The sequence below is a fragment of the Rhamphochromis longiceps genome, linkage group LG4, assembly GCF_057381845.1.
Source record: "Rhamphochromis longiceps isolate RC_006_pf linkage group LG4, R_longiceps_female_GT1.1, whole genome shotgun sequence".
Classification (NCBI taxonomy): domain Eukaryota; kingdom Metazoa; phylum Chordata; class Actinopteri; order Cichliformes; family Cichlidae; genus Rhamphochromis; species Rhamphochromis longiceps.
The window spans coordinates 14,293,590-14,308,954 of NC_140560.1; the positions used below are offsets into that span (position 1 = coordinate 14,293,590).

Sequence of the window (15,365 nt, forward strand, 5' to 3'; positions counted from 1 at the left end):
AGAGAAATCTGCCCAATCAAACGTGTTGTTATGCACTGGGAAATAAAGCAGCACCCAGATGTTTTTATAAACTTATAAATAGAATTAACTTCACATGACTGTCACTTGAATAATCATGCGTTTTGACAACATGACCATCAGGCGGGCCCCATTATCTTCAGTTCTGCTTCAAAGAAAACCCTGAGATAGCGACCAGCCTTGTTTGGAGTTAGATAACAGATAATATTTGTAGTATTCATCCACATTACTTTCATGCTTCAGACTCAGGTCAAACTTATTAAACACTAACAAAAGAATTCTCAGAAACCAACACCAGTTCCTACTCAACATCTGGTTAATGTTAAAGCATTCTCTTGTCAACATCATGCAAAAAGAAAAACTGCCACAATTCATTTAAGCACTTTATTACTCTTTATTGAGAGAATACATGTAGTCTGGTTGTGATATAATATAGACAAGTTGAAAGTTAAAAAGTCAGTTCCTAGGTTACCAAGGTCCAAATACACGCAAATACATACATAAAATATGTTTATACTGGGAGAAGATTACTTAATTTTCAACTACTTGCTTCTACTTCTACGTGACTATTCAATATTTAATACCAGTGTTGGATACATAAAAGGTGATCATCTGACAAACACTTCTTTTCTTGTGCATCCAAGTCATGCAGTGCAGATGCAGCTTCAACTATACTGTTATTCATTTTCAAAAAAATAAAACCCACTGAGCCCACTTTCTAGTCATCACTTCCTATCACGCATGATCAGTCACTGCTAGGTCCTGCCACTAGGGGTCAGCACTCAGACCCTTCTTGAGCCTTGCCATTCGAACTTCCTCCATCAGTTCTTTGAGATACTCGATCTCTCTGGCCATAGATTCGGCCTTCTCTGCCAGCTCTAGGTTCTTCCTCTCCAACAGCACGTGCTCGTCAGCGAGGGCGTCCTTCTCCGCTCTCTTCTTCTGTCTGTAGCGCGTGGCAGCAGTTTTGTTCTGCTCCATCTTCTTCTGTTTTTTGTCTTTTGGAGGCCTCACAGCTGCACGTTCAGGTCCACCTGCACCGCGTGGGGACTTGACCTTGACACTGGTGGTGCTAGGAGAGGGCGGACTAGCTTTGTAATTTGGTTCCGGGTAGGGTCTGCTTCTGGAGGGTGTTTTTGGAGGGGAGGATGGTGGGGAGCAACAAATGACCTTTGACGTGGTGGCCGTGGTGATCCCGACTTCCTTTTTCGGGGCAAGCACGAGGACGATGCGAGTTGGTGAGAGTGAGAGTACAAGCTTTGGGACCTGAGGGACCACAGTGGCTACCACTGGCTTCACCTCACTCTCTGACACATCCACTTCACTGCCAAGGTCCAGGGTAAAGGTAGGGGAGGAGGGAGACTCTACTACGGGGGATTCAGGGTCTGGGGAGGTAGGCTCTGATTTGATTTCGAGCTCCTCTTGAGGCTCTGGGATACAAAGTGGAGAAGAAGGAACCTCCTGCCCATCGATGCAGGATTCAGGATCATCCACAGTGATGACAGCAGTATCTGAACAGACAGTGGAAGATGAAGGGGGCGGTGTACTTGAAAGAGAAGCAGAGGGAGGATCCATGAGCACAGGAGTTGAGAGAGCTGGCAGGGGGAGGGAGTCGAGCTCCATGGGGCAATCAAAGGAGGCCAGGAGGTCTTCTGGAGAGCTGTGAGACTCTTCAGCAGGACTGCAGGAGCCAATCAGCGAGTCCAGGTCAAGGTCACTAAGATCCACCTTCTCGGCCATCCAGTCCAAGTCACTGAGCGCATCCTCTGTGGAGGCAGAGCAAGCAAAACATGAATGAGCTATTAATTTATACTTCGTTACACTCTGACATCAGGTGTCCGAACTTTTAGGTGTTACTCAACAGTAAGTCGTTACCTTTGCCGTCACCTGAGAGCGCCTGGCTACACGTCAGCTGACCTGGGTGGGCCAATAAAGGGAAGAGCAGATCAGACTCCATCCCGACTTTGTCCCCATGGAGGAGGAGGGCCGGCGGAGAGGGAGGAGGGGAGTAGAAGGGCGGAGGAGAAGAGGAAGACGACAGCGATGAGGAGGTGAGGGGGGAAGCAGGTTCAGCATCCCCCTCCAAGCTTCCTCCTCCTTTCTGTTGTTCTTTGTCAGGGCGGAAAAACAGCGAGTCCATGGCGTCAGCCATGGGAGAGGAAGGCCCCCAGAGAAGGGCCTCCATGTCTTCCTGGCCAAACTGTGAGCTGGTCATCATCATGGTCATAATGGCTGTTGTTGGTCACAAATGGGGAGCGTGACAATGCTAGGGTAGCTTCGAATTCTATTATGCTGTCGAATGCAGCAGTGCTGAGGGTTTCCACGTAGGACCTGAAGACAGAAAGATGAACAAATGTTTTTGAATGCCTGAACACCATTTTAGACACACACACACACACACACACACACACACACACACACACACACACACACACACACACACACACACTTACTTCACATTTATTACAGAAAAGAAAGTTCCAAGTATAAACAAAATCATCCTGAGTCAAATTCTTTTAATTTTTACCAACACTGCCCCCAAGACTGCAATACCAGTGATCTATCACGTGTTTCCGCGCAGCTCCCAGTCTTATGACTCTGACGTAAGTCTGCTAGCAAGCGAGGTCAAAGAGTCCGTCTCCCTCCCCACAAAAAAACAAAACAGCTACACTTTTGTTCTCAGTCCGCCTGCAGCGAGCCGCCATTTTGACACAAAGAGGAAACGAACCATTTTCTGAGTGCCACGTTGGCGCTCGGAGGCCGGCATGAGAACACAAGTTTGATTAATCAGCGTGAGAGAGGGTTTAGCGTTTTCACAGATACAATGTTACGAGCTTATTTGCGAAAACTGCGTCAAATGTTACAAATCGTGACAGTAACACGTGTTGCGTCACTTCAGTTTTGTCGTCATTTGATTTAATAGTTTCAAATAAAGGTGTTTAGCGTTCTATTAAATAACTGTATGGCATATATATATATATATATATATATATATATATATATATTTAAAAACATAACAGCAGACTCGTCAGACCGGCTCCCAGGCCAGACGGTTGTCCCCGACAGCTGGTATGTTAAAAAATAATACTTACGACATTTTTGCTGAATTAGAAGTGACTCAGTGCACTGGCTGGATGCACTGTTTTGCTGGCTGCTGCTGGGTCGCGGCACAATTTCACACTGCCATTTCGGCAAATAGCGCGGTGTCCAACAATATCTGCTCGTTGTCTGTTCCGCAGGAGGGAAAATGGCGATAGTTGTGAGCAGTTCGCGATATAGAGCTGATGCAAGGAGTGGCAATATGCATCCGCCGTGCCCACATTATCAATCCGCGTCACACCCACTGTCTGCTGTCTGTCTGAAAAAGTAGTCACTGAAAATAAACTTCTGAAAGTGACGCAGTATTTATTAATACCACATCTTTCAATATATATAAGCGTAACTGCCATTTATCTGTATAGATAGCGACTAACTGACTAATTGTTATAATAACATAGCAATAGCTTTATTATAAAGTTTCCTCTAACAGGAAGGTTTTTTCAAAGAACTACTTTTGGGTGGTTAATTTTTTAACAGAATTGAAAAGGATGAACTGTGCTGTTGTTACACAAGTGCCACTGGCATCCCTCCTATACCCATCAAAAAAGAATAAATAGTAACAAAAAACCCCAAAACAAATAAATAAATAAAAACATCATTATGCCAGAGGGAGTGATTATAGAGTGTAATAACAGTCCTGACGGTTATTATAGTGTATGTGGGATTGGGTGAGGGTTGCTGGAGGCCACAGCTCAGTGGAAAAGCAGTTCCTCACTCTGTTTGTGCTAGATTGCATTAGTCTGTATCTGTGTGTCTATGTGATTGCACATGCTCATTCCACACAGTGTTCACCACAAGGTGTAGGTCCCACAGGTGGGACGTTTATGATTAATTATCTGGTCTGACTGGTGTTAATGACAATGCTTTTCTTCTCATAACATTCAACTAAGTGTGCCACCTAAAGCTAGCAAGCTGTTAAGCATTATGTCAGCATAAAAGGTACTCTATATTGCCAAAAGTATTTACTCATCTGCCTTCTCATGTATATAAACTTGAGTGACTTCCCATTCTTAATCTGTAGGGTTCCATGTGATATCTCCCGTTTGATATCCCACAAAAACTTGCTCATCCGTGTCTCTGTGGGCCTTGCTTTGTACACTGGTGCGCAGTTATGGAAAGGAGCATCCCCAAACTGTTCCCACAAAGTCGGAGTATGAAATTGTCAAAAATCTCTTGGTGTGCTGAAACATTAAGGGTTCCTTTCACTGGAACTAAGGGGCTGAACCCAACTCCTGAAAAACGACCCAACACCATAATTACATTTGCAAACAGAGCAAATGTTTGAAGAAGCAGTCTGCATGCCTGGGTGCTTGATTTTATACACCTATGAAAATGAAAGTGACTGGATCACCTGAATTCAGTGATCCAATGGATAAGTGAATGCTTTTGGCACTATAATGCACATGTGATCTATATTATGAAAATATTGAGATTTGAAATTGTTATATTTTGAATGATTACAACTATACAACTATCAGCCTCTTCAGCATCAGTTAGTCCTGCACTGAACTTTATAAAAGGATCTTGATGGAAGCATTTTAATAAGGTTCCTGCAGGAGCCCCTCAAGCATTAATAGAGGTTCCTCCAGTAACCTTTTTATTTTTCCTAAATTGAGCTATTAAAGGTTCCGTAAGAAAACTACAAGGTGAACAAGGTTCTTTGAATAACCCCAAGATCCTTGAGATTATCCGAATTCTGAGGGAGTGCTGCGCTTAATGAGTCAAACATTCATCTTTTTTTTATACCATAACACAGGTGTAGCGAGGTGAAGAAAACAAGGTGTATGTTGTGAAGCTAAAGCTAAAGCAAGGAGTGTGATATCCTTCTGCAGCATAACCTTATGATTTCTGCCATTGTTTGTATTCTGCACTGCAGCCACTGTCGCTGACTGGTGTCCTAAAAAAATAAAAAGTAATTACTGATACTCAACTTTGCAGGTGATGCAGTACTGTTTATTGATACCACACGATTAAATGCATACAAGAGTAACTTTTGTTAATTTATATATTTAATCATAATTGTTATCAGGACTTCAGTAGTGACTCCAACATAAGCATTTCCATTTTTACAGTGATGTAAATGTACAGGAACTTTCAAATCAATCAAAAAGGAGTCAAGTCAAACACACTTCACATCTCTGTCACACTGACACACACACACACACACACACACACACACACACACACACACACACACACACACACACACACACACACACACACACACAAAGGACAAACACAGTGGTCTTTGATTCAAGATAACTTTTTCCACATGTCAATCAGATGATCCAGTCCTTCCTGTAGACCATCAACCAGCAGGCAAACTTTACCCGAAAAAATGCTCTTATTTGACTTCTTCAGCTTCTGACCATTCTTTTCTGTAAAATAAAGATCCATTTCCTTGGTAAAAGCTTGAAGTAATTTCTCAGATGACGTCCCACCTGGTTGTGCAGCTCTCCCCCCATGAATGTCTGTGTTGCTTTTTCCATCACATAATATGTATAACATCCTCACCGCATCCAGATGAGCGCCTGCACTCTTTAACCTAGCAATGCCGTGCCTTCGCAGCTCCATCACTGTGAAGATAATATAATCTAGACAGCGTTCCAGATCAGCGACACCTTCCATGTAGTCATTTACCAGTTTCTCAACTGCCGTCCTCGTCACCATCTTCTTGCTGACTATAGCGGCGTGAGCGCCCATACCTCCAGCAGATGCAATCATGCCAGCGCCGACAGCTGTCACAATCAGCGAGGCACCCATGGTCACCGGAGCTAGGACGATCCCCACCACTGCAGCTACCCCTCCCACAGAAGCCGTGGTCCCTCCGGCAATACCCATGTTTTTGTTGTTCTTCTTGATCTTGTTTAGCTTCTCACAGATGGAATGGAAATCTGTGATGATCTTCTGCAGGTCTTCTTTTCGTTTACTCATTAGAAGATTGTAGAGATGCCAAGCCTTTGCAACATTCATGGATCTCTGACTGATTGAGCTTCAAAGAGCAGTGACAGAAGAGACACAAAGTTGTAGCTCATGTAATTAGGTACACAACAGCTTATCTCGCTGACTTCCATCATCACGCTTATGCAGATTTTCATGTTTTTGGTTACCTCATTTCATCCTCAGAGTGACAAAGACGAATCAGAGGACGCTGAAATGATTGCACAGAAATGAATACAATAAACTGGACATAACAATATAATAATGCTCTGTGTTAGCAAGGATCATTTTTCACAAATCTTTTTCATGTTTTTTACATTAATTACTACTTCTTGGAATAAAAGAAAGAATAAAAATGCCTTTTTTCAAGGCAATTATGAAACAAATTTTTTCCTTACTTATCATTCTGTTGAACCAGGTCAATAGCCCGCTGAGGTCCTGAGGAAAACAGATCATTTTTATATGAAAAACACTCGCTGACGAGGGAAAGATCACATTGTACTAAATCACAGTTAGATAAAAGATCAGGTAGACTTTACAGGAAAACCCTGATCTTTGTCATGCATTTGTCTGCAAACACCAACTTGTCATTTGTAAAAACAATGAACTGACTTACATCCATGTCCTTTTTACCATAACAGTAACCAAATGTGTATATTATAAAGCGTGCGTGTCGTATAACTGCAGAGCGCGCTGTCTCTCTCACCAACTCATCTGAATCATCCTGAAGGATCTCGAGGTACCGAGGTGTCTCAGAGTGCACTGATCCTCCAGACACTGAATGTGATGATGGTGGGTTCAGCGGAAGCTGTGGTGGTGTGTTCTGTAATGGACATAATATTTTGGTTGTCAGCTTTCCTATAACAGGAATACTCCAGTTCAGGTAAATAAAATAAGCCATTTCCATAGCAGGAAATTGTTATAATCAACTTCAAGATCATTATTATTCCCATGAGTTTCACAGGTGACTCTGCTGTGGAAATTTTCCAGCCGTGAAAGCCGCTTGGCTCTCGCAGTTGTGTTATTGCTAGTCACAGACGTGGTACACAGAGGAGAAATCCAATTCAACTGATTTTTCCTCTTATGTCAGGGTTTATACATTTATGTCACTGATGTTATACAATGGGTCCAGATTAGGGAGATAAGTCTGTGTAGTCCCAAAAAGGTTGATTCTGTTCATCTGGACTTAGCGTGGGAGAAACCTTTCGTTTTTAAGAAGATTTTATATATACTACTAGATATAAAATCCAAGTGCCTTAGTTTTAAAATGACTTGGTGTTCAGGACTGGCAGGCCTTTCAACAGTACAGATCATGAAAGAAAGCCCACTTCTTCAAAGAGGCCGGTTGCCTTGAATGTAAATGCTTGAAAAAGAATTTGTGGCTTATGAAATTCAATAAAAAACTGTGACTTTATAGCGTGATGAAGCATAGAGATATTTTTTAAAAGCGATCAGCTGGTAACTCAACGTACAGACTTGAAACTTGGACAAGTTAATCAGTGGACCGTCACCAGCTGTTGTGACAAATTTCAGAAATTTTAACTCACAAAAAAATATGTGAGCTGCTATGGACCTGCATGGTAGAGCAGGAGGGAGATAATGTAAAAACATATAAACACTGTGTAGCATTAGTTTGTGAAACCCGAGAGAAGTCTGTATCCATATTGCATGACTTTTAATTTGCAGTTTACCCGTGTACTGTAGTTGTTTCCAGTGACGTTCAGTGATTCTTGAGAACGAGCCTGTGAGACAGGAGTTAGATGCGTGGAGCCTGCAGGGGAAGGTGGGGACTGACATTCTGGCTTGTTCTAGTCACACACAAAAAGTTAACATAAGACAAATATTTCATATAATACTATTTTAACTAGAGAGAGTCAGGTCCTATTTATGTCCTCTTATTGTAATACTTATTTAGCTCCAGCTTAGAAAATATTACAATTCACATTCAGATGTCTCAGAGAAGTCTGTCTTTACATTTATGACATGAGGGAAATATCTTGTCGAGCATGGAGCACTTACCTCGTATCTCTGACTCGCTGAAGACTGTGTTTCATAATATTGGGGGGGACTTTGAAAACGATGAGGCCGAGGAGGGGGAGGAGGAGGCTGTTTAATATGCAGATCTGGATTCTGTGGCAAAAAATAAAGTGCAAATTACACATTTATTTAGCATTTAACCAGAAGCAGATCTTTCAACAGATTAATCCTCCAAAGACAAAACCAAATCCAGAAAAGGGAATAAAAACAGATCTAATGGAAATAAAAAAGCATTTTTCAAAAGTAATAAATGGAACAGGTTGGATCAGGAAGTCGTTTCTGGAACCAGTGGCATATTAGGTTTTTTACAGACAAGAAATATTTTTATTACTAATCTTAATGCTTAAAAATAATCCCAAAAATTCCCTTTGTGGGTTGACCTTGATAAAGTGTGCTTGTCAGTGCTCGACACGTAATATAAGTGTGGTGTAAAGTCTTTATTATCTGTCATTCCATCTCTTAATGATGAGCGCATGCTTTTCTGCACTGTTAATCGCTGTGATGGCGTGCATCCAAGGACCAACTCTCATACTCGTAAAGGCGAAGAGTTTCTCCCTGAGATAGTGCTGCTGCTGGGGGATTCCTGGAGATGAGATGAAAAGAAAAGTTTGTTAGTCCGGTTTGTGGTCTGAGAATCAACGACCTACTTCCTCTCAAGTTGTAGTTGCATGATGTGCTTGAGTATGAACAAAAATCTGAGTGTAGTCCAACATTTTACAGAGCTGAGTATTCCTGCTGTTTACTGCTGGGTTGGACCAACATTGCCACAATATTACTAAAACTCTGGTAAAATATTATCTCGACTATAGTTGCAAGCAACAGTGAATAGCCAGGCAGTTTAGCTGGTCAAAGTTGACGTGGCAACTGTAGCCAGTGATCAAGAAACAAAGTTTTGTGGCAAGAGATGTAAACAGTTGCTGAAATATAATCTCATTTCCTGTGTGAGGGTGTCTCCACCTTATTCATTCGAATTTAGTCAAACTGAAACTCGTTTGCTTCAAAAGGGATGTGTTTAAATACAGGTCCAGCTTTGACCAGCTTTGGCTGGTAGCTCAAGATACTGACACAAAACTTGGAGAAATTAATCAGGGGACGGTCACCAACTGTTGTGCTAAATTTCAAAAATGTTCCCATACATTTAATGGGCTGCCGTAGAGCTGCATGGGGGAGCAGGAGGGAGATGAAGAACAGATCTATAAACCGGTGAAAACGCTATGTTTGCTTGTATAGGTTCAGAGAAGCTCAGAGAAGAAGCGTTCTCTGTAGTGCATCACTTTAAGTTTGCGGTTTAGTTTGCTCACTTACGTTTGGTGATTCCTGAGAAAGAGCTGGAAAAACAGGAGTTAGATGTGTGGAGCCTGCAGAGGGAGGCCTGGATTGATGATCTGATGTGTTCTTTAAAAAAAAAGAAAGAAAGAAAGAAAATGAAAATGCATAATACTATTTGATTCAACAAAGATTCAGGTTCCATGCATGTATTTTTGTTCTAATAACAATTTAACGCCAGCTTAGAAAATAATATATTGCACATTCAGATGTTGAAGAGAAGTCTGACTCTACGTTTATGACCTGAGGGAAATATCTTGATGACGATGGAGCCCTTACCTCGTATCTTTGACTCGCTGATGAATTCATCTGGCCATAACTGCTGTGGGAAGCTGGAAAACGATGAGGCTGAGGAGGGGGAGGAGGAGCCTGTTCAATGTGTAGATCTGGAGTCTGTGGCAGAAAAATAAATTGCAAATTATACATGTAGCATTTACAATAAATTCAAACAATTTTCTGGACTGGCAGGAATATCAAAGTCAGTCAGAGCATTTGAATTAAAAAGATACAGTCTCCTGTCAAGAGATTTATTCTAAAAGACACTTCTTCAGCGGAGAGTCAGAGAGTGGAGAAACACACGCTGCAGTTTTTACTTGCAAGGGCGGTCAGAGAGCGCTCACATCAGAGTGGGGGCCCTGTGATGTGCGCTCTGTTCTTGCACTTGTCTTTATTTATACACAAGAATAATACAACAGTGAATACATTTGTTCAGTGGAATGTTGATACGTGAGCAGGTGCATATGTGGTTGTGTATGTTAGGTGTATGTGTGTGTGTGATTCTGAAGGACGCGGCCCCTCTTCTTGTTAGGGAGTGAAGATAAAAATGTTCTCTCCACTTCCTGGTAGGGAGTGAAACCGCTTGTTCAGCTCTTATTATCGCTGTGAGAAGAACAAGTCTTGTAGTGAACAACAGTCTAAGTCATCAAAAGGTTATTATGCAGTATTCTATCACATGCAAACTTATATCATTAAAAGCTTATACTGACTACTAAGTACAATTTTCCATTGACATCTCCACAAACTCTAAATGTCATCACAGAATACATCTACAAATAGACAGTGATTATGTGGGAATGCTGTGGAAAAGCCATCGCTAGTGGGAAGAGCATTAGGAAAAACTTTCAGGTTAAAAAATTAAGCTTCCAGTCATTGAGTCAGCTATGGATCATATCAGAGACGTATTGAAGAAGAGGACCTTTGAACAGGATAAACATTCAAAGACATTACCAAATTCACAAAGGGATAGCGAGAAAAGGACTAAATGGAACAAAGGTTTGGCCTGATCAAATGCAGATTGTGTTCTCCATTAGTTATTCCTGTGACTTTCTGGATTCTTGTAACTAGCACAGAATGAATGTAAAAGTTAGGCTTGGCCGTGAGTTTGAAAAGTGAATACAACTCATGGTATCTTAAACTTTCAGTCTTTCTAGGAGCCTGCATGTGGTGACTAATGTGGTTCCAAAAAGGCATGAAAATGTACAGAAATAGATGCTTGCTTGTTCAGTGACCTCATTAAACACCTCCCAGCTGAGTTTTTGGTCTTTACCAGCACTGCATGATATCTATCTTGATCAATTCTGGCCCCAGCTGGAGTAAAATAAAACTAGTGACTGATGTCACAATGGCTACACCTTTTCTTCTATATGGTCTGTGGTTTTAACACTGACCTGTTATATATAATACGTCAGCACAACTCTGAGAAGTCCACATTTAGTTTGTGTTTTTGTCTTATGTTCACGGAGCTTGTCTAACAACCATGAAAAGGCATTAGCTTCCTTGTCACAAAACCCACAAGGACGCATAGTTCCCCAAGTATTCTTTCTAAAGATAAAAGTACTTTTCTACCATCACGGGTGAATGAGCATTTGAAGCGCTTTCTGCGATTGCTGGTTTTTCAGCATTTTTTTTAGTATCGGTTGGTGGTTTGGGAGCAGGGCGAGCAGGCTGAGGCCTCTTATAGCCCACAGGGGATCCACTGGAAGTCTGGTCACAAAAAAGAGGAAATGAATCAATACATACTTATTAGTATCTGCTATCTTTATGAGCCAATATGTGATTAAGTGAAAAAAAAGAGCTCAACTTACCGCAGTAGGTGCTATGCTTCCAGCCTTATTGGAGGACTCAGCTTTGTTACTGGTGCTATTGGTTTGTTGATATAATTTCAACCTGGGCGCTGGTACAGGTTTGACTTTAATTTCTGGTTGAGCTTCATGTGTGTCATCAGGCTGTCAAAAATAGCAGGCAATTAGCATTTTGTTATCTGCTACTCCAGTGCCAAACAAGCAGGGACGCTGTGTAAAATGCAAATAAATGCAGAATGCAATGATTGAGAAATCTCATAAAGTCAAATTGTTTTCAAACTGTTTAAAACAAGTAATTTCCCCATGGGGATCAATAAAGTATCCATAAAACTGTCTAAACAGAGAAATATACCATTTTTAAGAAAAAAATTGCGCCATGTTTTTTACCAGCTCCTCTTCTTCATAAACGTCTGCTAGACTTTTGGGAATGAAACGTTGTCTGACTGTAGGCAGGCAAGTTCACAACCAGGACTCTTCTACTACTAAGTCATGGTACACTATTAGATGCAATGTGTGGCTCAGCATTATCTGCTGAAATGTCATGGAAACTCTGGATGGGAGCATATGTTGCTCTAAAACCTGTGCATCCCGTTCAGCATCGACGCTGTCCTTCTAAACGTGCAGACTGCCAATGCCATAGGCACTAATGCAACCCGTTAGAAATGCAGACTGTTGAACTGAGTGCTGATAACAAGGCGGATGGTTCTGTTCCTCTTCAGTCTGGGGAACACGGCATCCACGTTATCCATAAAGAATTCCAAATTTCTATTCGTCTGACCACAAAAAGGTTTTCCACTTTGCCTCAGAGAAGACAGCAGCATGATAGTTTGCCCTCTTGTGAATAAAATATGGGTTCACAGGATTTGCAAATCATTGCATTCTGTACAAGCAACAGTTTAATTACAAAAATATTGAGCTTAATTAAAGGAAAGCTGAAAGATTTGTTTATTCACATACAAGGCCTAAAATTCCATTTTTTTATACTGCTATAAATGTTCAGAATTCTTCTAGAGAATAGATACAATGTTTAAATTAGAAGTGTGAACACCCAAAAAATAAAGACTCAGCAGTTCATGGACGCAGGAGGTTAATGTGAATCAGTTTTTACCAGTAAAGCGTCCGGGTCTTCGTAGATAGGCTGTTGGATTTCATCTGAGCTGGCTGACTCCATTGTGTCATTTGTCCTTCAGGGACTGGATGACTTTGGGGTTTAAAGCGTGACAGAAATGAAAAAAAAAAAAAAACTCATTATTTTTGATAAGGGAAAAAGAATGCCTATTTGTTTAGTTGATTTGTCAGGAAAACACAACTCATAATTAGATGTTACAAGAAATTCTTCTGTTAACCAGGAACTGCTAGGAAGGGATTTTTTTTTTTTTACCTTTTTTTTTTTAAGTTCAGTTTCTATACATTTTATCTCCTGACAATCTTTCAAAAACCTAACTTAATACCTTCCTTTCCCCAGCTCCACCTCTACAACATATAAGACTACACATGTGCATATGATGTGGCTGTCTATGGATTGGATTTTAGCAGCTATCATGGGCCAGTTATGCACTTATGGCCCTCTCCAGGATTATTGGTTTGTTGATATCTCAGGAAAACACACTTATAAGAACAGCAGTGAACCACTGAAGGCCTTCATTCTAGATTTAGCAAGAATCTTAAAGACACGTGTCAAGATTAGAGATGAAAAAGTTTGTTATGTCATATTTTTAAGGACCTGATGTTCAGCCACACCTGACACTGCCGTTAATAATGGCATTAGACATTATTTTAGATGATTTTCTCTGACTTTATTAGCTCTGTTTCAGGCAAAGCTATTTTCAAGTCCAGTCCAATGCAATCTCTACTTGCAACTGGCCATCTTTACAGACAAATTGCAGCAAACCGCGGCTTTCCTGTAATTATTTAATACTTTTATACTGTCTTCCTCAGCTAGACTATAAATACTTGTTTTGTTTTCTCATGGGTTATAGCAGAAAAGTTGGGTTATGCAGTTAAATGATCAGACTCGTGCAAGGAAAAAACAATACATGCCTAGAATGCAATGACAAGTTAGCTTATGTGTGACTTGCATCGCTGATAAAAACGAATGTGTCTTTCCTAACAGAAGCCTTTACAGGAAGCGTGCGACACCTGCAAACACATCTGCAGTCTGGTTAAAAAGATGTGTGAAATCTTCTTTGAATGAACAATTATGTTCCAAAACATAATTGGAACATGGGATCCAGTTATGTTTTACTATATCTATTATATCTTACACTAAACTGAGTATTTAACTGTATAAGCTGCAGCATATAGGTGATAGCTCTTCAACTCATGCTCAAACTCTTGGTGATGGTGACATTTTCTTTGTAACATTATGTAGCTTTTAGGCCTTTTAATGTTTTATAATATTAATATTTTCTATAGAATATTCTTTTAATTCTATAAAAATAAAATAAATAAACACAAGAAAAGGCCATTCTTACCACCGTGCTCCCGTTTAGAAGGTAACTTTATCTGCTATTCCTTGTATTTTCCTTCATGACTCCAGTGTGTTAAAGGATTTTAACACACTGGATGCTGTACTGGTAGCACCTGTCGCGCCACAGTGCCTGCTCCTCCCACCAGCGTCATGATGGAGGCGCAAATATGTGGGTGGATCCAGTTTCTAGACAGATGAAAAATTGGATAGTAACCTAAAGACAACTTTCAAACCCGTTTGTGTGTGTGTGTGTGTTGGCCATTTTAGTTTTTTTTTTTTTTTCCATGCCTGTATACCTGTCAGTCGATAACACACTTGTCTGTGCAGGGGATTTAATCTAAAACTTGTTTGACAGGCCAGCTGTGCACCTGCTTTGACAGCAACTGTTTCTCATGCTTCATCATGGGATCTCTCAGATTTCTGCCAGTTTGGAGAATGACCGACCTAAGATCCTGTGGGTCTTTCAGATACAGATGGACAAAATGATGGTGGCTAACCAACCGGACATAGTGGTGGTAGACAAACAGAAGAAGACGGCCATAGTGATCGATGTAGCGGTTCCAAATGACAGCAACATCAGGAAGAAGGAACACGAGAAGCTCGAGAAATACCAAGGCTCAGAGAAGAGTGTGAAAAAATGTGGAGGGTGGTAATCGGAGCACTAGGTGCGGTAACTCCCAAACTAGGCGAGTGGCTCCGGCAGATCCCAGGAACAACATCAAAGATCTCTGTCCCGAAGAGCGCAGTCCTAGGAACAGCCAAGATACTACACAGGACCCTCAAGCTCCCACAACTCTGGTAGAGGACCTGAGATTGAAGGATAGACCGCCCGCCGGGGCGAGAGCTGAATCATATATATATATAAATTCCCCGCTCGCCCCTGTGGGCGGTTTAGCCTTCAAGCTCGGTGGTTTACCTTTTGACGTTGGGAATATTTTCTTGGCACACTTTGAGGCCCACAACACCAACTGAGCATCAGTTAAACTGAACAGCCTGAGTAGTGTGCTGACCATGTCCATCCCTTCTTCAACACAGTGTATCGATCATCTGATGTCTGTTTCCAGCTGAATATCTGTCATGAAGCTCAAATCAAATCATCACAAACTGGTTTCTTGAACATGACAATGAATTCACTGTACTTAAATGGCCTCAGCTGTCACTAGATATTAATCCAATAGCACATCTTTGGTTTATAGTGGAATGGGAAATTCACATCACGGACATACAGCTGGTAAATCTGCAGCAACTGTGTGATGCTGTCATGTTAATATAGACCAGAATCTCTGAGGAAGGTTTCCAGCACCTTGTTGAATGCATGAAAAATTAAGTTAATGCAAAAGGGGGTCCAAACTGATACTAGTGAGGTGTACCTAATAAAGTGGTTGGTGTTCTGT

The 15,365-nt window shown here is 41.2% G+C and overlaps 2 protein-coding genes across 4 annotated transcripts; both read right to left on the reverse strand.

The window, feature by feature from the left end:
* Positions 1–387: 387 nt before the first annotated feature.
* On the reverse strand, positions 388–3,299 carry atf4b (activating transcription factor 4b). Its single transcript, XM_085403410.1, has 3 exons — positions 3,111–3,299; positions 1,894–2,349; positions 388–1,784 (listed from the first exon to the last, which is right to left on the reverse strand). The coding sequence occupies exons 2-3, from the start codon at positions 2,243–2,245 to the stop codon at positions 787–789; spliced, it is 1,350 nt and encodes a 449-aa protein (XP_085259536.1). The 5' UTR covers positions 2,246–2,349; positions 3,111–3,299; the 3' UTR covers positions 388–786.
* Positions 3,300–5,964: 2,665 nt separating this feature from the next.
* LOC146671228 (uncharacterized) lies at positions 5,965–14,112 on the reverse strand. Of its 3 annotated transcripts, XM_085403413.1 has the most exons (13): positions 13,976–14,112; positions 12,610–12,702; positions 11,505–11,645; positions 11,266–11,403; positions 9,700–9,813; positions 9,400–9,489; positions 8,627–8,677; positions 8,077–8,187; positions 7,749–7,865; positions 6,764–6,880; positions 6,456–6,495; positions 6,228–6,268; positions 5,973–6,109 (listed from the first exon to the last, which is right to left on the reverse strand). In XM_085403413.1, exons 2-12 carry the CDS (start codon positions 12,670–12,672, stop codon positions 6,240–6,242), a joined length of 1,011 nt encoding a protein of 336 aa, XP_085259539.1. In that variant the 5' UTR covers positions 12,673–12,702; positions 13,976–14,112; the 3' UTR covers positions 5,973–6,109; positions 6,228–6,239. The 3 variants fall into 3 exon arrangements, with proteins under 3 accessions (XP_085259540.1, XP_085259538.1, XP_085259539.1); XM_085403414.1 differs by lacking the exon at positions 6,228–6,268 and having other exon boundaries at positions 5,965–6,109; XM_085403412.1 differs by having other exon boundaries at positions 5,967–6,495.
* Between the last annotated feature and the right edge of the window lie 1,253 nt (positions 14,113–15,365).

Excerpts from the sequence above, each read along its gene's own strand:
- atf4b (XM_085403410.1), bottom strand. The coding sequence starts at position 2,245 with ATGACCATGATGATGACCAGCTCACAGTTTGGCCAGGAAGACATGGAG. Across the intron at positions 1,785-1,893 it reads GCTCTCAGGTGACGGCAAAG|AGGATGCGCTCAGTGACTTG; the intron begins GTAACGACTTAC and ends CTGCCTCCACAG.
- LOC146671228 (XM_085403412.1), bottom strand. The coding sequence starts at position 12,672 with ATGGAGTCAGCCAGCTCAGATGAAATCCAACAGCCTATCTACGAAGAC. Across the intron at positions 8,188-8,626 it reads GAAACTCTTCGCCTTTACGA|AATCCAGATCTGCATATTAA; the intron begins GTATGAGAGTTG and ends TTTTTGCCACAG. Across the intron at positions 6,496-6,763 it reads AGGATGATTCAGATGAGTTG|GACCTCAGCGGGCTATTGAC; the intron begins GTGAGAGAGACA and ends TGTTTTCCTCAG.